Raw genomic sequence first — 22,707 nt, 5'->3', positions numbered from 1 at the left:
TCTCAAGGGGATAGATTAACTCCATGCCCATAACAATGGTTTCAAACACAGGAATAATAGTGAGAATAGTGTAACAGTATGGGAAGGGGCGGTGTTTTGTTCTGTTGTGTAGAGTTACACTATTGGTAGGAAGTGATGGCACCAAATAGCAACGTTGCCCCCATTGTCTGTCCGTTTGTCAGACGGTTGTGACTTACACGCTGCTATGCTGTTGTATGTTATGTCACTGGATTTCAAATGCCAGAAGGTCACCCAAGGTGAACAAGTTTTGGCAGAGCTTCCAGACTAAGCATATACTATGAAGCAGTAATAGGCTGTCCATTTCTGAGAAATTAGCCTCTGGAAACCTTAAGAATAATAGCAGAACATTGTCAGAAAATGAAATCCCCATTAATAACATTGGAATATTGTCAAACACAGAAACAGAGATGTGCCCCTCAAATGGGGAGACACCCAAAATATGACTGAGGAAGAACTGCCTTATCAAAGATTTGCTGATGGGGCATGGCATATTAAAATATGCTCCCAATTATTAGCCATCCAAGAGATGCAAATCAAAGCAAAGATAAAATATCATCTTACATCAACAATGATGGCCCAAATAAAAAATAATGGGAGCAACAATGCTGGAGAGGCACGATGGAAATGAACACCTATTATCAGTGAATTTTGATAAAGAACATTATCTTTCCCAAATTTCAGTGCATGAATTATTGTCAAACCATTGTTCAACAAATATTCCATACAATACACTGAACACACACAGATATACATAATCACAAATATACGCATTAACACACAATTACAGCACAATTGTAATCACAACCACACATTTAGGGAATCACATGCATGTGCACACTAACACGAATATCCCTTTCTAACCCATTCAGTCACCCACTCAAAATTGTTCAGATATTTATTACATACAAACTCACACCCAATTCATATCTACATGTACGAATTACACATTTACACCTATATTCATGAAATCATTCTCACACAATCACCTGGTATGTGTGAATATCAACACCATGTTCATTAGAGGGGATAACCCCCAAAATGGATTTTTTTCAAAGCTATGCATTTAATTAAATAAAACAATGTTCTTTATCTTCAAAATATTCTCCATTACATTTAATACATTTGGCAAATCTGCGATTCCATTCTTGGAAACATTTTTCAAACTCTTCTGTTTGGATGGCTGACAGCACATCCCTTGTTTTTCTTCACCTCTTCTGTGTAGTCAAATTGGTGTCCTTTCAAGTCCCTCTGCCTTCATGGAAACAAGAAGTTTCACTGAGCATGGTCAAGTGAATAACGTGAGTGGGGTAAGAGAGACATGCTGCTTTTTGCCAAAACCATCACAAAACCATATGGCTACGTGGGCAGGTGCATTGTCATGATTATAAAACCAGTCCCCCATCAGCAACAAATCAGATCTTTTTGGTCACACACTGTTACACAATCTTTTCAGAATCTCTAAACAGAAAGCTTCATTAACAGTCGGACCTGGTGGAACATACTCCAAATGTAGGCCACATTTTTGTTGGTTCAGAAAGTTCATGGACATCCAGAACAATGTTTGTCATCAATCTAAATTTCACCTTTTTTGAAAGGAGAAAACCACTAGTAACCTTGAGTTTTTCCATAGCACTGTCCTTGTCAGCTGTGTCAACATCACGGCAGTTCTGAGGCATTTTTTCCTGAACAGGAAACAAAATTTCACAGCCACACACTGGTTTCTTAAATCAGCCATCACAAAAAATGAGATTCAAGCAAGATTGTTTTAATGAAAATTTTCCCTGTAGCCAGAAAGAACCTTCCCCGTTGATGCCACTGTGTGCACAAACTCAGAGTGAGTTGCTTGATGTTCCCCTAGTGGGAAAAATTGAAAGCTCTGCTCCACCCAGTGCAATTCGGGTTTGCGTGTGTGTGGAGGGGAGGGGGTATGCCCTTGTATACAAAATAAGATGTATCTCCAGATCTCTGGATATAAAATAGGGATTTGGGAACCCTTTTAACTCTTCCTAACGCTGTTTATGCAGATAAAAACAATAATTATAATATGCAAGATGACAGTCCTAGGAGCTTTGCCACATGGAGTTGAGGATAATGGGGTTATAGATGATCTAGAGAGGATATAATGCTTTGTGTAGATTTGATAGAGGATATAATGCTTTGTGTAGATTTGATTGTTGGCTTGTATGTTGCTCTGAGTCTCAAAGTTATGCCACTGATATTTCAAATATCAAGAGGGCCACTCATGGGGGAAAGATTTCAGTAAAGTTTTCAGATTATGACAAATTAGTAATCTGGAAATTCACTACTGAAAACATGTTTCCTAAAAACCTCATGAGTAGTAGTGTAGCATTGTCTGATGCACCTTTCATGTTGGAAGACACTCAAAATATAAGTAGGGATTAAGTGCCTTTCCAAAATAGTGTACACCATTATTTGAATAGAACAAAGCTTTCAAGACTTTCATTTGCTTAAGTTGCATTATTCAACATGAAAGAAACAGCTTCAAATATTTATTAATAATAAGATTTTGAACTGTCTTGAGTATGAATCTAGGGGATTTGTAAGTTATAAAAATAAAACATTGAATTATTAATACCCTAGATATTAGTGAGCTGAAATGGACTGATGTTGACCAGGTTGAATCGGAAAATTATATTGGCTACTATGCTGGAAATGACAAATTAAAGAACATTGCCATCATTAAAAGAACATTTCAAGATTAAAAAGAACATTTCAAGAACTGTCTGTAAATACAAGGCTGTCAATGATAGAAAAATATTCACATACTTATAAGGAAGAATTTTCCACTAATTTGTCAGTTTGTCGTGCTTGCTGTGGTAGCTTGCATGTTGCCATAATACTGGAAGTTATCCTACTGTCAATCTGTTCCACATGAGGTAAACAGGTTTCAGTGGAGCTTCCAAACTAATAACAGAGTAGAGGAAATAAAGAGCCTGTCCACTCCCGAGGAACAGCTGCTGAAAACCTCATGTGTAGCAGTTGAACAGTCTTTGATATTTGGTGCCAAAGATGAGCCTCTCAGATTGGTGGTGCTATTAGGTGCCCATTGAGTCAGCTCAGACCCAAAGTAACCCTATGTACAACAGAATGAAACAATCTTCAAAGTTGTTCCTAAGCCTGAGCCCATTAATATAGCCTCTGTGCAATCCATTTCACTGGGGGTTTTCTTCTTTTTGCAGCCCATCCACTTTACCAAACATGATGTCCTTCTCCAGCAACTGGTCTCTCCTTATGCTATGGCGAAAGTTGTAAGACAAAGTCTTGCCATCCTTGCCTCAAATTAGCGCTCTGGTCTTACTTCTTCTAGTAAGATTGGTTTGTCCTCTTAGCAGTCCATAGAATTTTCAATATTCTTTTCCAGCCCCACAATTCAAAAGCATCAATTGTTCTGTGGACTTCCTTATTTACTGTCCAGCTTTCATTTACATATGATGCAATGGAGAATACCATGGCTTCGGTCTGGTACACCGTAGTCTTCAAAATAACAACCTTGCTTTTCAATACTCTAACGAGGTCTTGCGCAGCAGATTTACCCAATGCAATACATCTTTTGATCTCTTGACTGCTTCCTTCCATGAGTATGGATTATTGATGCAAGCAAGAAGAAATCCTTGACAACGTCAACCTTTTCTTCGTTTATCATGATGTTACCTATTGGTTCAGTTGTGAGGATTTTGCAAGGATTCTGGTCTTCCTTGAACTGAGTTTTAATCCACACAGAAGACTACAATCCTTGGTTTTTCATTAGCAAATGCCTCAATTCCTCCTCATTTTCACAAGGCAAGGTTGTGTCCTCTGCATCTCATAGGCTGTTAATAAGACTTCCTCCAATTATGATGCCATATTTTTCTTCATATAATCTACCTTCTCTAATGATTTATTCAGCATATAGATTGAACAAGTGTGGTGAGAAGATACAACCCAGACACACACCTGTCCTGATTTTAATCCATGCAGTATTCCCTATTCTGTTCTCACAACTGCCGCCTGTTACGCCATGTACAAGTCCCTCATGAACACAGTAAAGAGTTCTGGAATTAATTCTCCTCAAGGTTATCTACAGTTTATTATGATCCACACAGTGAAATGCCTTTACATAGTCAACAAAACACAATTCAACTTTTTTAGTTTTCTCTGATTTCAGCCAAGATCCATCTGACATCAGCAATGATATCCTTTGTTCCACTGTCTCTTCTGAATCTGGCCTGAACGTCTGGCAGTTCCCCGTCAACGTACTGCTGAGATAATTGCTGGATGATCTTAAGCAAAATTGTACTTGCGTGTGCTATCAGTGATATCACCATAGCTTGAGCATTCTTTTCTTTGGAATGGGCACAAATATGGATCTCTTCCAGCCAGTTGGTCAAGTAGCTGGCTTCCGCATTTCCTGACATAGATGAGGGAGTGCTTCCAGTGCGGCTTCAGTGACTGATACATTTCAGTGGGTATTCCACCAATTCCTGGAGCCTTGTGTTTCACTCTGCTGTCAATGCAGTTTGACCTTCATCCTTCAGTAACTCTGGCTTTTTTCATATGCTACCTTGAGTGGTTCTTCTGGGAACACTGGTACTGTGTGTTCTTTCCATCCTCTCTTGATGCTCCCTGAACCATTCAATATTTTTCCTATAGAATCTTTCTAAATTGCAACTTGAGGATTGAATATTTCCTTGATTTTTTTTTTCAGTTTTATATATGCTGAGCATGTTCCTCTCTTTTGGTTTTTAACTCTAGGTTCGTGCACATATATTATTTCATTATAATATTTAGCTCTGTCTTCTTGAGCTGCCCTTTGAAATTTTCTTTTCAGCTGGCGTTAGCTCTTCTGTGATTAAGAACAAGTTTCAGAATCTCTTTTGAGACCAACTTTGGTCTTTTCTTTTTTTTTCTGTCTTTTTTTCAAGATTAAATTGTTTATGGATTACACATGATAATGGATGATACATAAGTTTCAACTCCATCTATAATTTTATCTGCTACCATTATTCAATTTAGATGTCGTCCATAGGGTGTCCAACACCATTTTTGTTATAACCGAATAAACTCTGTTAACTTACTTGTCAGATCATTTTACTGGTGAACTCCAGGTTGCATAATAGCAACTATCAGTTCAAGCACAAACAAGGTTTCTGAAAACAATGTCTCTTCTGCCCCCACGCAGTCTAAGGTTATACTTAAGCATATTCCAAATCAAACTGGCATCACCCTGAGGCAAATCTATACTTCACATTGTTGGGGAAGTTTACCAGGATGGCGTACGTGTAGACTAACTTTACACAGCATATTAAAAAACAAAGACATTTAGTCAGCATCATGATAAGACTATTGCATTTAGCAATCAACAGACTGAGTGCAAAAGCAAGCAAACAAACACAACAGAAAAATACCCAAACTAGATTAAAACCTTTTGTTGGAATGCTTTATACTTTCCACAGAATAGTGAATGAAATAACCTGTTATACAATTAGTCTCAAATTTAGTCCTCAAGTTCATTTGCACATACACATGAGTACCATATAAAATATATCTTGTTTTGTAGCAGCTAGGCCCTGCCACCACTGTGCTTGCCTGAGTTCATAAATCTGTTGCAACGTGTAGCTTTCCTGTCACTTCTCTGGCTCTACTCTCCTGCTAAGCATTGCTTTCTGGTAGTCATGAAAATCTTCTGCCACTGCCATAGCCACTGGTGCTGCTTGAACCACCATAGCCACCGTGGTTTCCTGGTTTGGCAAAGTATTGGCCTCCACCACAATAAGGGCCAGAGTTTCTGTTCCCTGTGTCAGTCCTCAATTGGAAGATTAATTCTTGTCATTGCCACAGTCATTGTAGCTTTCACCACCTCCCAAATCCCTTCCATCATTACCAAATCCATTATAAGCATCCCCAGTATCGCCATATCCTATACCAAGGTTGTCATTCCCACAAAAACCGCCTCCTAGGACCCCACCTGAGTTACAGAAGTGCTGCAGCCTCTGGCTGGAAAAAGCACCGCCATCTCTTGCTTGACAGGGCTTTCCCGACTTCATGGTTGTGGCCATTCACAGTACAGTATTTCTGAATGACAACCTTATCCACGGAATCATGGTCATCAAAATTCACACAAGCAGAGCCTCTCTTCTTGCCACTGCCAGGATCCATCATGATTTCAACTACTTCAGTGTTCCCATATTGCTCAAAATAATCTCATGCATGGTGCTCTTCCATGTCTTCTTTGATGCCTGTGACAAAGGTCTTTTTCACGGTTTAGTGGGCCCCTCGTCTTTGAGTCTTCGGGTAAGACAGCCCTCTTCCATCCACCTTGTGTGGCCTCACAGTCATGGCTGCAATCACCTCATCCAGCTGCTTATCCACAGTAGTGATTGCCAAACCCCAAACCTCGGGAGCGCTTGGTGTTTGGATCTCTCACAGTCCATGTGCATCCCTGTTGCTCAATACTGTTCCACAGACCCTTGTATGTGGATTCCAAGGTCAGCCCTCCTAAAATGAGTTTCTGCAGCTGTCCGGGTTCTTCAGGAGCATCTGCCTTAGACGACACAGCAATGGGGGCGAGATAGGGGGGGGGGCGCGAGGCGGGGGAAATTATCCTAAAAATGCTTGCTCTGTGGTGTCCACAGGTAGAAAGGCGTAATCTCAGATTGTACCATATCTGCCGACCTACCTGTGGCTTCTCTGTTTTTCCCACCTCCTCGCTTTCGGCATTGGTTGATTCCTTCTTTTCCGTCTTCTTAGTGACATTTACTTCATTCCTGAATGATGGTCTCAAGGTCCTTGCAGCTCCGCAGGTCTTCTCTATTCATGTCCAATGTGTCAAATTTGTTCTTGAAACATTTTCTAAATTCAGATGGGATAGACTCAAGGTTGTATTCTGACGCTTGTGGTTGTACTTAGTTATCATCAGCTTTATGCTGAAATTACACATGAGCAATTGAAAGTCTCTTCCACAGTTGGTCCCAGTCTTGTTTTGGCTGATGATATTGGTCTTCTCCATTGTGTCTTCTCACAGATGGACTCAATTTTATTTCTGTGTATTCCATCTGGGGAAGTCTATATGTATAGTCACATTTTGTGTTGTTGAAAAATATATCTGTCATGAACAATTTGTTGGTTTTACAAAAATTCATTCAGGAGCTCTCCAGCTCCATTTTTATCACCAAGTTTATATATTCCTATTACAGTTACCTTTTTTATTTCCAACTTTTGCATTCCATTGGATAACAATTATCATTTATCTGGATTGAATGTTTGATCAAATTCTGACTAAAGTCATTGGTAGAATTCTTCAATTTCTTTATCACTAGCTTTTACGGTTCTTGAAAAAATTTGAATAATAGTTCTATTTATTGGATTTCCTTGAAAGTCAATAGATAAAATCTGATTACAGATAGCATTGTACTTAATGATGGATTTCACAAGATCCTTTGTAGCAATGAATGCCAAGTCATTGCTCTTGATTTTGTTATTTCTGGCATATTAAATTATATGACTTTCTGATTCCAAATGGCCACTACCAGTCCATTTAAGCTCACTATTGCCTAAGATATCGATCTTCACCTGTTCTTTTATTTTGGTCACTTCCAAATTTTCTATATTTATACTATATTCCTGTATTAATTTGCACATTGCAAGTTCCAATCATTAGGGGAAACAATCAGCTGTTTCTCTTGACCTTGAGTCGTGCTCCATCGATAAATGACGTTCCCAAAGGCTCCCCTCCCACAGCATTTACCTGACGTATTACCGAGGTCCACTGCCCTCCCCCCCAAAAAACCAGCTCCTAATGTTGACAGTCCCCCTAAATATGGCTTGGGAAATAGCTCCTCAAAATAAATTAACTTAATTATGTGGATGAAGCAGAGATTTGCGGACTTCATTTGATGATGAGGCATGACTGAAGATGAGAAAAAAGCTACAAATATTCCTTAATTATACAAATATGGAATGCAAAAGATTTGAATCTAGGAAAATTGGAAGATGTCAAAAATGAAATGCAAAGAATTTTACTAGACCAAGGAAATATTCATTTCAGATAACCCTTTTAAGCAATATAAATGATAACTATCCATATGCACCTCACTGGATACTATACATGGTAATTAAATATATTACATCTGTAGAAAGAGATAATGGAGAGGCTCAATACCATCAGTCAGAATAAGGGACTGAATATGAAACAGACCATCAATTGTTTATATGCAAGTTAAGTTGATGAAAACTAAAGCAAGTTAATGAGATCCAAAATGTGACCTGGAGTATAATAAATCTCAATATAGAGACCATCTTAAGTATTTAAGGCACTGAAAACGAAGGACTGGATATCAGATGATTTTTGTGTGGCATCAAGGACATCCTAGATGATAAAAGCAAAAAGTCACTAAAGAAGACAGGAATGGTATTTCTAAAAATGTCAAAAATGAATTTTAATAGACTCTACAATGTAACTCTGAGTGTAGAGAGGTAAAAGAAAATAAAAATTTATAAAATAAAAGAGTTAAATAGCATATGCCAAGGATGGCTCAAGAAGACAAAGAAAAGTATTATAATAAAAATTTTAAATGCCTAGATTTTTAAAACAAAAGGGTACAACACCCTTGACATTTCTCAAGTTGAAAGAACTCCAGAAAAGTTTAAAGGGGAAAAAAAGCAATATTGAAGAATTCTGTGCGCAAACTAACCGAATGACATAGGAAGCATCAAAGGCAGGTGGAAAGACTACTCAGTTACTGAACAAGAAAAATTGCCTTGCTTATGAAGTGCAGGAGGTGTGGATACTTAGAGACAATAACTGATTTATTGGGGTTTGTTGAGGATGTGGGTGAAGGATGAAAGGAATAGGGGAGCAAATAATGAACGCACAAGGGGGCGCACCAGAAATAATTGTAGTGGTGCCTATACATCTGGTGTGCACACACACCTGTGCATTCATTAGCAACTTAACTATGGAAGTATAGATATGTACATTTTTATCAATAAAACTATAATATAAAAAAGAATTTGTCAATACTTTGTCTTTTTTTAGGAGGTAGCATAGGACCCAAAACTGAAGTTTTTGAGGGAAGAAATTCAAGAAGCATTATAGGGATGGATGAAAAACAAGGTTCCAGACACGGACAGAATATCAATTGACATGCTTCTAACAAAAGGATGTAGTACTTTAGAGGCTTACTCTTCTACACCATGAAATTTAGAAGGCAGCTTCTTGGACAATCAATTATAAGAGACCTTAATTTGTGCCCAGTGAAAAGTAAAACAATGCAACATAATGAGGACATTATCTAGCAATATCATTAATACTGCCCACAAATAAAATTTTGCTGAATTCATAAATAGTTTCAGCAGTGTGTTGTCAATGAACTGTCAGAAATTCAAGCTCGATTCAGAACAGAATATGGAATGAGGGATATAATTGCGAATATCAAGTGACTCGTGATTGAAAGCACAGACTACAAGAAAAGTGTTACCTGTGCTTCATTAACTATGTGTGAACTATAAAAATATGGATAACACTGCAAATATTTGGATTTCCATAACACATTATTGAATTGTGCTAATGAAAAACCCATACATAAACTTCAAGGCAGTCATTCAAAGCATGAGACAACTGCATGGTTTGAAATCATGAAATACATGTGCCAGGATTATATACATTTACCATACTTATTCAATATCTTGCTGAGCAAATAATCTGAGTTGCTGAATCATTTGAAGAAGAATTCAGCATCAAGATTGAAGGGAGTCCCATAAATAACCTGCAGAATGTATATGTGTGGTAGTTATATGATCATTTGTCAATTTGAGAGGATTAAGAGTGAAGGGGTGGAGTCTAGCCTGTCAATCAGGTCAGAGCCAATGAAGCCTCAGTGTGAGCATGGCCTTCTTATGTGGATTCTGGGAACTCCTGTATTCCTCCTCAGAGGTGGGGGACACTCTCTCCACTCAATCCTGGGAGACATTGCAGCTGACAAGACACATGGAACTATGGTAGTGCCCTGAGCTTGAGAAGCCATGTGTAGACCCCTGCCAGCACTGAGATGCTTACACTGCCGCTGGACCACAAGACTTCCAATCCACTGGAATGTGATCTTTCTGCATTTGGCATCATTGCATGGCTGTGTGAGTCTGAAGAAGAATTTAGATATTGCTATTGAACATGTGGGCTAATACCGGACTTATGGACTTGATCTAGACTGGGCTGGGATGTTTTCTCAATATTCAATTGCTCTTGTATCTAAATCTCTTTCTTATACACCTATTTAAGTTCCTCTGGATTTGGTTCTCTAGTCAACTCAGACAAACACAACCTTTCTTGCTGAAAGCAGAGAGGACTTGACACATTTTGTGGTGCAAAATCAAAGACTACATAGCCTTCAAAATGGATTACTTCTCAGCATAAAGAAAAAAATCCTTCCTTTGGACTATTAAACATCATAATAATTGGATAAATTGTTTTCATTTAAGTTATCAAAAAATTAATTTTACTTGGATGCAGATTCAGCATCCCTGGAAGTATCAATCAGGAAATTAAATGATGTATTGCACTGGAGCCCAAGTAGCAAAGTGGTTATGCATTTCACTGCTAACTTCAAAGTCTGCAGTTCAAAACCACGTGCTGCTCTGTGGGAGAAGGAAGAGGCTTTCTACTCCAGAAAAGAGATAGAGCCTTGTAAATCCACAGGGCAGCTCTACACTATCCTGAAGGGTCTCTGTGAGTTAGAATCAACATGACGGTAGTGAGATTTTTGTTCTTTGTCTGTTTTATTTTATTGCATTAGATCATTTTTCTCTAAAAGATTTATTTAAAGTTTCAATAAGAAAAGATGTTACTATTGAGACTAAGAAGTACCTAACCCAACCATGATATTTTCAATAAAATCTTATGAGTGTGAAAGGTGGAAAATGAATAAAGAATACTGAAGAAGTATTTCAAAGAATACTTTGAAGTATGGTGTTGGTAAAGAATGTTAAATGCACCAGGGACAAGCCAGTGATAAACCAATCTGTGTTGTAAGTACAATTAGAAAGCTCCTTTAGGAGGGAGGATGGGGAAATTTTTTATTATTTTTAATCATTTTATTGGGGGCTCTTATAGCTCTTATAACATTCCATACATCAATTATATCAAACATGTTTGTACATGTGTTGCCATCATTTCCAAATAATTTTCTACTTGAGCCCTAGGTATAAGGTCCTCTTTTCCCCCCTCCCTCACCCACCCTCCCACTCTTGTGAACCCTTGATCAATTATATATTGTTATTATTTCATGTCTTACACTGTCCAGTGTCACTCTTCACCCAGATTTATGTTATCCGCCCCCTTTGTGGGGAGGGGGACTATATATCCAACCTTGTGATGGGATCCTCCTTTCTCTCCCTTCCCCCCACCTGATCATCTCCCTAACCCTCATGATATTGATACTTCTACTGTTCCTGAGGGGTTTTTCTGGAGGATGGTGAAATTTTGATTATGTACACTCGATATGTCATCTGGAGGACCCGTGGCTGAAGAAGTACATAAGAAGTATTTCAGACAGAACTAACCTCAAAAATGTATAGAACATTTTAATATCACAACAAAAATATTTAAAACTACAATTTAAAATTGAGCAGAGGACATGACTTTCAAGTAGACAACCAACACATGACGGAGTGTTCAATATCACTACCCACTAGGGATAAGCAAATCTAGCAGTAATAAAACATCATCTCATCTCAATATGCTAGTAAACCAAAAGAAAAAAGAAAGCTCCTTTCAGGACCGGGGGTGTGAATGGCGATACTGGGAGGGTAGAGGAAGAGTAGGTTGGAAAGAGGGAACCTATTACAAGGATCTACATGTGACCTCCTCCCTGGGAGATGGACAACAGAAAAGGGGGTGAAGGGTGATGTCGGACAGGGCAAGATATGACAAAATAATAATTTATAAATTATCAAGGGCTCATAAGAGGAGGTAGTGGGGGGGGGAGGGGGAAAAAGAGGACATGATGCCAAGGGCTTAAGTGGAGAGCAAATGCTTAAAAATGATGAGAGCAAAGAATGTACAGATGTGCTTTACACAATTGATGTATGTATGGATTGTGATAAGAGCTGAATATGTCCTTAATAAAATGTTAAAAAAAGAAAAGAATCCAGAAAAAAAAGAAAGAAAAAAGGAGGCTTCAAATGGTTTTAAGAGTTTACAAAGACTATAACCATGAAGCATTGCTCTCAGCACTGTAAAGGGTGCAGTCATGTGGAAAATACTATGCCACTTCCTTGCAACTTGATCTGATCTAGCAATTCTAATACTGGATATCGATTCTAGAGAAATAAGATTAATGACACAAAAAGAAATACATTCGCACCCATTTTCATCACAGCACTGTGCACAACAGCAAAAATATGCAACCAACATAAATTCCAATGTCTGGAAAAGAGAATAAGCAAACCATGATTCATACACACAATGAGCTACTGCACAATGTTAAAGAATAATGACGAAGCTTCAACATATTTAATAACATGGATAACCTTGAAGGATATTATGGTAAGGACATTTTTTGATAAAAACTAAAGAAAAGTTTTTCATAGGGTTAGGGTTAGGTATAACAACAAAAATAAATAATTAAAAGGGGAAAAAAAGAAAAGTTTTTCACACTAACAAATATTCTTTGATGGGAACTAGGGTGAGGAAAGAAAGAGAAAGTAAATCACCAACTAGAGAGTAATACATATTAACTTGGGTAAGTAGGTAGAGAAAAATATAAATAAACAAATAATGATTAAAAATAGGTATGTGTTTCCCTATTGGCTCTGTGAGTAATAAAAATAAATTAAAGAATAATAAACAAATAAATACTAACCTATATAAGACAACAGTTACTTGTAAAAAGATGAGGATGTAAAGGGACTGATAAACAAGATTAAAGAAATGGAAGAACAATAAAAGACATGATGAGAATATTCACACACTGTGAAGGACGCTGTCATCACCAGTGAACAACTTACGTGGGAACTGTTGGAAGGAAACCTAGCGTGTTATTTAAACCTTCACTGAAAACACAGTAAAATGTAATAGAAGAGTGAAACTATGAAGCACACACAGAGTGTTGCCATAAACTGAAGGTGCCTCAAAGGCCTTTACTGATTTTACTATTACATTGTGAATACTGAAGAAAACATGTAATATCTGGCCCGCCCTCCTAAAAGTTTACACTCCAGTGAAGAAAGCATACCAACAAAAACCACATAGTCGAGTCAAATAATGAAAAAATTGGGTAGAATTGACATTTTTCACAAATTTGTCTTCTTATCGGAGCCCAGGTGGCATGGATGTGCATCAGGCTATGGTCGGCAAGGTAGGAGATTTGAAACCACGAGTCACTCCGCGGGAGAAACACAGGTCTCTCTCCTCCTGGAAACAGAACTTCAGAAACACAGAGAGACAGTTCTACCCTGTCCTGTAGGGTCATTATAAATTGGCATGGAGTTCATGGCAGTGAGTTAGTTAGCAAGTTAGTTTGTTAGGTTGTCCTATCATGAACAAGGTGTATTCTTCCAGTTATGGAAGTCCCTTTTGATTTATTGCAGTAGTAGTTTGCAATTTTCTTTGTACAAGTGTTTTGTCTCTCTGATAAATTTAGTCCTAAATGTTTCATATGTGGGGTAACTACTATACAGGATATTATTTTCCTTCTCAGAACTCACTTTATTAATATACAAGAATAAGATGGATTTTTGTACACTGATCTTGGACCATGCATCTTGCTGAATATTTCAATTAGTTCCAACAATTTTCTTGTCAAGTGTTTGGGGTTTTGGGTGTGTAGAATTATACACCTGCAAACAGGTAGAGTTTTATTTATTCTTCATAAATTTTATTTGTAATTGTTACCTTATTTTTTGTTGCCTAATATTTCTGGCTACGGCTTCCAGTACGCTATTGATAAATGGTGGTTAGGGGCCTTTTTGTCCAGTTCCTATTAAAAGACAGGAATGTTTTCTGTTTCTATCTGTTGAAGAAGAAGCTGGCTATTGGTTTGTTAATATGCACTTTATTATGTTGAGTGATTTCCCTTCTATTCCTATCTTATTGAGTTCTTTTATGAAGAATGGGTGTTGGATTCTGTTGAATCATGGTCTTCATCACTTGATATGATCATGTAGTTTTTCCCATTGTTTTATTTATATGATGGATTACATGGATTGGCTTTTGATACTGAACCAAAAGGAAAACCTGGTATGCATCTCACTTGGTCATTATATGTTTGGTGTTGTTGCTGGATTCTATTGCCTAGGGACTTTCACTGCCTCAGCTTTTGTTCAGAATGTTTGTATCTGTGTTTATGAGGGTTACTGGTCTATAAGTGGTGTATCTATTATGTGGTGACTTTGTCTGATTTTATTTTCAGGATTTTGCTCACATCATAAAATGAATTTGAGAGCTTTCCATTTTTTCCTGGATTATGTAGTAGTTTGAGTGTATATATGTAAGAAATCACCTTGATTAATTGTGTTGTTTAGTTCTTCTCTGTTTTTGTTGTGTTTCTTTCTAGCTGTTCTTTCCTTCCTCCAGAACGATGTATTGAAGCCTCCTACAATTTTTTGTGCTGTTGTCTATTTCTCTCTTCAAGGGTTTGATTAATGCATTTTGAAAGTTTTTCAGTGCTCATATAATTTTATTATGGCTATGTCATCTTGTTCAATTGTCCCTTTAATCCTTATGTAATACGATTATTTTTCTTAAGATGGATTTTGTTTTGAAGTCTGGTTTACCAGGGATTCATATTGCCACTCCAGGTCTTTTGTGATTGCCAGATGAGGCCATATCCGACTTCTTCCAGCTTCCTTATTGCCATGAGATATGGGAGTGGGATGGAGGGGTAGGCTTTCATCTCTTCTCCATCTTCCTATATCCTATTCGGACACCAGCTATTCCTTCCAAGGCACTGTACATCTGTGAAGGGCACTTTCAACACTTGCTGATGAAGATCAGTGATGACAGCCTTCAGTCTTGATCACAACTCAACGTAACGAAGATCAAAGTCCTCACAACCGATTCAATAAGTAACATCGTGATAACTGAAGAAAAGTTTGAAACTGTCAAGGATTTCATTTCGCCTGAGTCCACATCAGTGCTCATAGAAACAGAAGCTTCATTGTACTGGGTAAATCCTCTGCATAAGCACTCGTTAGAGTATCAAAACGCAAGGATGTTACTTTAAGGACTAGAGCATCTAACCTGAGGAATGTTTTTTTCTTTTTCCAATGACCTCATCTGCATGTGAAAGTTGGACATTCAATAAATAAGACTGAAGAAGAATTAATCTATTTGAGTTGTTGTACTGGAGAAAATAATCAAAGCCACCTGGACTGCTAAAAAGACAAATAGATCTGTTGAAAGGACAAATGGTTGGAGTGCTGCTTACTTTGAACACGTTGTCAGGAGAGACCAGTCCCAGGAAAAGGACATCATATTTGGGAAAGTAGATGAGGAGAAAAAAGAAGATGCTGCTGCGCAGTGAGATGGACTGACAAAGTGGCTGCATCAATGAGCTCCAGTACAGGAATAATTGAGGAGAGTATAGGGCTGAGCAGGGCTATATTTTGCATACAGTCACTATGTGCTTGAACCCACTTGATGTCACATGATAACATTTTCATGGAAACACTATTCCCAGTAGCATTAAAAATTAATTAAATGTTTATACATAGAGGAATAGAGTAACTATGGTATATATATATACAACATTATTCTATAATATATATATACTATACTGTACAACATTATAGAATAATAATGAATCTGGGAAACACCTCATCACATGGATGAACATAGAGGACATTATGCTGAGTGAAATGAATCAGTCACTGAGGGACAAATAGTGTATGAGCTTACTATAGTAAGAAGTGAATAAGGTTTTCACAATAAAAGAAACATTCTTGTATGACTATCAGGGGTGGAAAGGTCATGGATAGTAATTCAATGGCAAGAGGATATGTACGTGGTAAGTAGGACGAAGTGTTGAGAAGCAAGGGTGTTGCCTTGAGGATTATGGTGAGCCAGGCTGGGCAGTATTTCATTCTGTTCTCCATAGGGTTGGATGAGTCGGGACCAACTCAACTGACATCTAACAACAACGGTAACAGGATGAATGGTGAAGGAAATATGCCATAAGGGAGAAGTTAGCAAAATTTGATGGAGGCAGGGAATAATACCAGAAGGAAGGCAAGTGTTAAAGACAGCCAAGGTAAACCTGCTATATACACAAACCTGCAGTAATGGTGATGCATAAGTTAATGTGATAAACATTCATGCTGAATAGGTGTGGATAAGAGAGAGGAAGTACATCCACAAATATATTTAGGCTTAGTAGATGATATTTGTTCATGTGTATTTCATTTTGCTGCAAAAATATCCAGGAATATGGCCTCGGGCTTATGGTTTCAGGAACACAAAGGTCAATGGTCAGACCATAGTCCACAAAGACATGTTTTACATCCTACTTTGGTGTAAACAGCCTCTTGGTCTCCCCTGTATAGAAGAGAGAAACATTTAAGAAATCAAAAATTCATGAAAAAAAATAGTCCCATTGACTAATAGACCATGCAAACATTCATCTCCACAACACTGCCAGGAGAACTTGATGTTGCCTTCTACCATTACCAAATGTTCTGAAAGTTCTGGATAGAGTGGGATAAATAATGTGAAACAAAATCTAAAATAATGAAAAAGAACAGACCTACTAACCATAAAGATACTAGTAGACACCCCACCCTCATCCTCAGCCCCGACTTGTTCCTTAGTCATTCTTCATGTCTAAAACTGAATGTATCCCCTTAACTCAAAATTCAGCCAAACAATATACAGGTCTATAAGGGGAACAATAGGAGCCCTGGTGGTGTAGTGTTACACATTGGGTTGTTTGGCTGTGATCCTCATGATTGGTAGCTCGAAACCACCAGCAGCTCTGTGGGTGAAAGACTGAGCTGTCTACTCTCAGTCATAGTCTCAAAACCCCACAAGGAGTCACTATGAGAACACATTGACTCAATGACAATGAGCATGTTTAAGGGGAACAATAAGACTATGGTTGTACGGACAAGTTAGAATAATCAATCATTTAAGATTAAAAGAGCAGGTTTTACCTAAGGATATATTTTAGATAAGAACAAAGCACCAGGAAAGAAGAAAGAATGGAAATGAGAAATATAGGAAGGAATTGGTGTAAGTGGTAATACAATCAATGTGAGGATTACAATCAATGATAGAAAACAAGATGTATATGAATTGTTAAATGGAACACGGATCTGCAAAACTTTTACCTAATTCACTATAAAAAATTAAAAACATAAATGTATTATTCAATCTAAAATCACCAAACATTCCAATGGGAGCAGGTTACTCATTTACATATCCAAATTAGTATAGATTATTGATGTTTACATACACACACACAAGCACATGTACACACTGGATCCTGGAGCTTATTGATTTTTAAAAATTAACATAAAAATAAAATATATGCACTAATGCACTGTAACAATGAAAAGGGATTTATGAGAAGAACCCTACATATTTTCAGTTCTTATAAAGGGAAAGTTTGGGGTTTAAAGGTGAGAAAAGAAAGAAGAGTGTGGTAAATGAGTCAAGCAATCACATGGGGAAAATAAACATGTTTCTTAAAGAACCCCAAGAGAGGAGTTGGAAAATAATACTAAAGTCTTTAGTAAAAAACAAAACTATCATTATTCATGCTGAAGTTCAAATTAATTGAAGTCAAGGGACCACGTTCCCTTAAGTCACTGACCCTTGGGTTTTCATTTTAATATCCATCCTGCAAACTAGTATTTAACCTTCATTGATCACTTGACAGAGAATGATTCAATATAGTACATTCTACAAAATTAAGTTAACAATTCATACCAGATACTAGATGTAAGCCAGAAGATACGGTCTACATCAAAGAAAAAGTAGCTGGACATGAGAATATCATATGGTAATATGTTCATAGAGCAAAAAACAATATTTTGCTCAATTTTATTGGAAACTTCAACTTAATTACTCATATTTTCTTAATTTTAGTTAGCACTGATTTAATACATGCCATAAGGATAGTCATTGTGTTTAGTAAATTAGTATGTTTATGTTTTTAACTGTTGTAAACATGAGGACTTTCACTGCATCAATTGAACAAATGTAGAAAAGATAAAATATGTAATAAATACATTTACTAGTATAATAAAATAATTTTATTTAACTATAAAATAAACCAAAGTAACCTTCAATACTTCAAATTATAATTTATTAATTTATCTCATAGTAATGGACCATTAAAAGCTATGTTATGGAAATATCAGGTAAGCATATATGACTCTGAAGACAGCATTCCATATGACCTCTTTGATAAATTAAAGGTGAGTAGAATTTTTTCCTACTTTAAAATTGGTTACTTTGATCATGAAAGCATTACAGTGGTTTGGGAGAAAGATGAAGGAAATTTATTTTGACTTTGTAGATACAGTTCTGTGTTAAAAGCAATGCACGTGAACATTGCATTGCCACAAAAGATTACAAAACTGAGGCTTAGAGAAATTAAGTAATTTTCTCAAGACAGCATAAGAAGTATATCTATCAAGCACAATGAGCTTTACTTGGCTCATTTTATTCTAACAATTGAGTTTCTAATGTACCATCCTACTTAAGCATTAAGGACAGGCATTATGCTGTTTATACTTGGGTTTAAGGGATAGAAATGAAGTGGCTATCTATCAACAAATCTAAGACGAATATTGTTGAAAGTGCTATCATTAACATTGGTTTAAAGAATTTTTTTAAAATAACAGGATAAATTTTCATCCTTCAAATTCTAATTATGTAGGTTTCCGTAGACTAACACAACACTGACAGACATGAGAAGAGGAAATAACACATCAACCACAGACCTCATTTTCCTTGGACTATTTCCTAATATGGGAAATATTAGCTGCTTCATCTACATCATTTTCCTGAGTTACATCATCACCCTCTTTGGAAATACCACCTTGATCCTACTAATTTGGGTTGATTCTCGACTCCACACTCCCATGTACTTACTTATCAGTCAACTTTCTGTCATGGATTTAGTTCTCATCTCCACCACTGTTCCTAAGATGGTCACTGACTTCTGGGTGAAGAGGAAAAAGATCTCACAGATAGCCTGTGGGGTGCAGATGCTATTTTGCATAACTGTAACAGGTTCAGAATGTATCCTCTTGACTCTGATGTCCTATGATCGCTATGCTGCTGTCTGCAAACCACTGAGGTACTCAGTCATTATGACCCCCAGAGTCTGCCTGCAGATGGCTGCTTTGTCCTGGGTAGTAGGATTTCTACATTCCTTAGTCCACACAGTGTATGTGATGCACTTACCAGTCTGTGACTCTAGGGAGATTCATCACTTCTTCTGTGAACTCTTAGCTACCTTGAGACTGTCCTGTGATGACACTTCTGTGTATGAAATGATTTTGTTTGTCACGGGAATAGTTTTCATCCTCATTCCCTTTGGCCTCATTCTGACCTCTTACAGCCTCATTTTCTTGAGTGTCTTCCGTATGAATTCTCAGAAGGGGAAGAAAAAGGCTCTGGCTACTTGCTCCTCCCACCTCACAGTGGTAAGTCTCTATCTAGGTTCAGGCTTCTTTTTCCTCATGGTACCTCCAACAATGTACTCAGTGGAGCTAAGTCAGGCTATGTCCCTGTTCTACAATATCCTCACCCCTATGTTGAACCCCATTATCTACAGTCTGAGGAACAAGGAAGTGGTGGGGGCCCTAAGAAAACTCCTGGCACTTGGATAGGTCTTCAGATAACTATCAGAAGATATTAGTATTGTTACAATAAATTTTATCTGATTTTTTCATAAACAGCATTGGTGAGAATAATAGAGCACAGAGATCAACAATCATGGCACATCCTGAAAAATCACTGACTCCAAAATGAGAAAATACAGTGAAATGCATAGGATATCCCTATTTTCAAAATCACACAAATGTTAGTGTTTACAAATTTGGCTAACAAATGACAGAGCCAGCACATTTTTTCTCAAGGATTTCTTGTTTAGTTGCATAAGTTGTTTTATGACATTTTAAGTTCATCTGATTTCTTAAATACATACCCATTTAGGGCACATATGATGATGTAAAATTATATATGATTATAAAATTTGTATAACTAAAAATATCCGTCTGTATCATTTTTTTACATTTTTTACTTGAGTTCATCATGTTGTATAACCATCACAACTATCTATCGCTCCAAATTTTTATTACCCAGAAGATTGAATTCTATAGTCAATCAGTAATAGCTCCTGATTATACTCTGCAACAGCCCTTGGTACCCTCTATTCTAATTTCTAATATAAGTTTGTCTTTTCTAGGTATTTCAGTTTAGAAAAATAATATAATATTTTTCACTTTTATATGATTATTTCATTTAGCATAATGTTTTTTGGGTTTTATCTATGTAATACCATGTACTCAAAACTTCATTTTATGCCTGAATAATATTTAACTTTATATGGATCATGTATTTTGTCTATCAATTTATCTGCTTATGAATATTCAGATGGTCCTACTATTAACAATTTTTAAAATACTGCGATGAACGTGGTATACAAGAATATGTTTTTGTATTTGCTTTCAATTCTTTTGAACATCTAGGAGTAGAATTTCAGGACAAGTCCTAGGTTTGTATTCAATTTCTTGAGAAAGAGCTAAACTAGTTTCCACAATGCTACACTCATTCACCATCACCAGCAATCGATGCGAAATCCAAAGTCTAACACCCTCGGAGTCACTTAGTTTCTGTTTATCTGATAATATACACACTAGTGGGTGTTACTTGATAGCACACTGTGATTTTGATTAATATCGTTTTGTTAATGATATGCTTTTTCCTGTCCATATGACCTGTTTGTATATTTTTATGTAAAAATGACAAATCAAGTTCTTTGAAACTTTTTTAATTTCTTTGTTTTCTTTTTTTAAAACATCCACACGTAGAAAGATTTTTGCAACTACAACATTTCTTCACATATATAGATCACTAATATCATCTTATACTTATCATCGTTCTTGTCAAATGTTTCCATCATCTGTTAAAGAAATTTAGTATTTACAAAGTTTCATGAACGTGCGCTTATTTCTGAAGAAAAAGCTGGTGGAAATTGTATTAGTGTGTGAGTTGAATATGGAGTTACTTTGAGTGTTACTGAGTCCTCATTTCCCCCATCACGCTACCCATCACTAGAAACCACCAAAAAAATGCTGATCTCCATATGTTTAATTATAGTGGTTATGCTTCCCTTTACCTGTCTTGTTTTAAGCATTCTTATATATTTAGGTATTATATCCTTATTTACAAATATTTTCCTATTGTAGAGATTAACATTCCACTTTTTTGACAATGTCTTTGACAAAAATTTTCAATTTTGTTGAAGTCCAATTTAATATTTTTATTGTTGCAAATCATGTCACATAAAAATCCATTTCTAAATTTAGGAGATTGAACTCTATATTTTCATCAATAATTTTCTAGTTTTATGTCACAGTTAGGTTCCTGGCCCATTTGAGTTTGATTGTATTTAGAGTGTGAGGTATGATTTCTCCTTCATTTTTTTCATGTATTATTTTCATTTTCCAATCACCACATTCAAAGAGTCTGTTTTTATCTGATTGAATGAAATAAACATCTGTCTTAAAAGTCAATTGTCAATAAAATTATGGATTTATTTCAGCATTGTCAATTTTATTGTGTATACATATGCATTATATGCATACACCACACTGTTTTGATCATTATCTTTTCAGTAAGTTTACTACTGGGGAAAATTTTTAAATGTTAACAGTTTTCTTGACATGTAATTCACAGATTATACAATTGGATGGCTTTTAAAAAAGTTGCGCAATCATCACATTGTGCAAAAGTTGCGCAATCATTGTGATGTCACCACAATCAGCTTTAGGACACGTTTTTTCCATTCTTGTACTCACTATTGTTAGTTCCCCATCTCCCTCCCATCTCTTCTGCCATAGCCCTAAGAAGCTCTTAATCGAGTTCTTGTCTCTATAGATGTACCTGTCTTGGTGTCATATAAAGAAAAGCATCCAAAACAAAACACAAAAAACACCAGCAACAGCAACAAAATGAATGAGAGAAACTTCAATTATAGAGAATAAAAACTAGAACAAATTTCAAATGAGTAAAATGAGATGACAGATGACAATTTTCAATCTCCCAACTTTCTTTTCCTTCAAGATTGGGTTGGTTAGTTGCAGCCCCCTTACTTTCTCATGTGAATTTGAAAATTAGGTTGTTTGTTATTTTTAGTTCTACAGAAAAATGGCTGGAAATTTATTGGTGATTTTGTTGAATATGTAGTCACTTTGAGTAGTATTGGCATATTAATTCTTCCAATCCATAAGACAGGATGTGATGGAATAGTGGGCTACACATTGATCCTAAAACCACACAACCAGTGCTTCAAAGTCATCAGTCACTCTCCAGGAGAATGATGAGATTGTCTACTCCAGTAAAAATTTAAAGTCTCCAAAACCAAAAGGGGCAGTTCTGCTCCATCTTATGGGTTCTCTATGAATTGGAATCAACCTGATGGAAATGAGTTTTGTGTTCTGGTTTAAAATTTCTTTCAGCAA

At 36.6% G+C, this 22,707-nt stretch overlaps 1 protein-coding gene across 1 annotated transcript; it reads left to right on the top strand.

The window, feature by feature from the left end:
* Nucleotides 1-18,924: 18,924 nt before the first annotated feature.
* Nucleotides 18,925-19,851, top strand: LOC142440294 (olfactory receptor 2T11-like). Its single transcript, XM_075542771.1, has one exon. The coding sequence runs from the start codon at nucleotides 18,925-18,927 to the stop codon at nucleotides 19,849-19,851; it is 927 nt and encodes a 308-aa protein (XP_075398886.1).
* Nucleotides 19,852-22,707: the final 2,856 nt, after the last annotated feature.

This window comes from Tenrec ecaudatus, chromosome 2 (genome assembly GCF_050624435.1).
Source record: "Tenrec ecaudatus isolate mTenEca1 chromosome 2, mTenEca1.hap1, whole genome shotgun sequence".
In the NCBI taxonomy this organism is placed as follows: domain Eukaryota; kingdom Metazoa; phylum Chordata; class Mammalia; order Afrosoricida; family Tenrecidae; genus Tenrec; species Tenrec ecaudatus.
This window is presented reverse-complemented; position numbering and strand designations above follow the sequence as displayed.

What these genes read in the sequence shown, in the direction of transcription:
- LOC142440294 (XM_075542771.1), top strand. Translation starts at nt 18,925, where the DNA reads ATGAGAAGAGGAAATAACACATCAACCACAGACCTCATTTTCCTTGGA.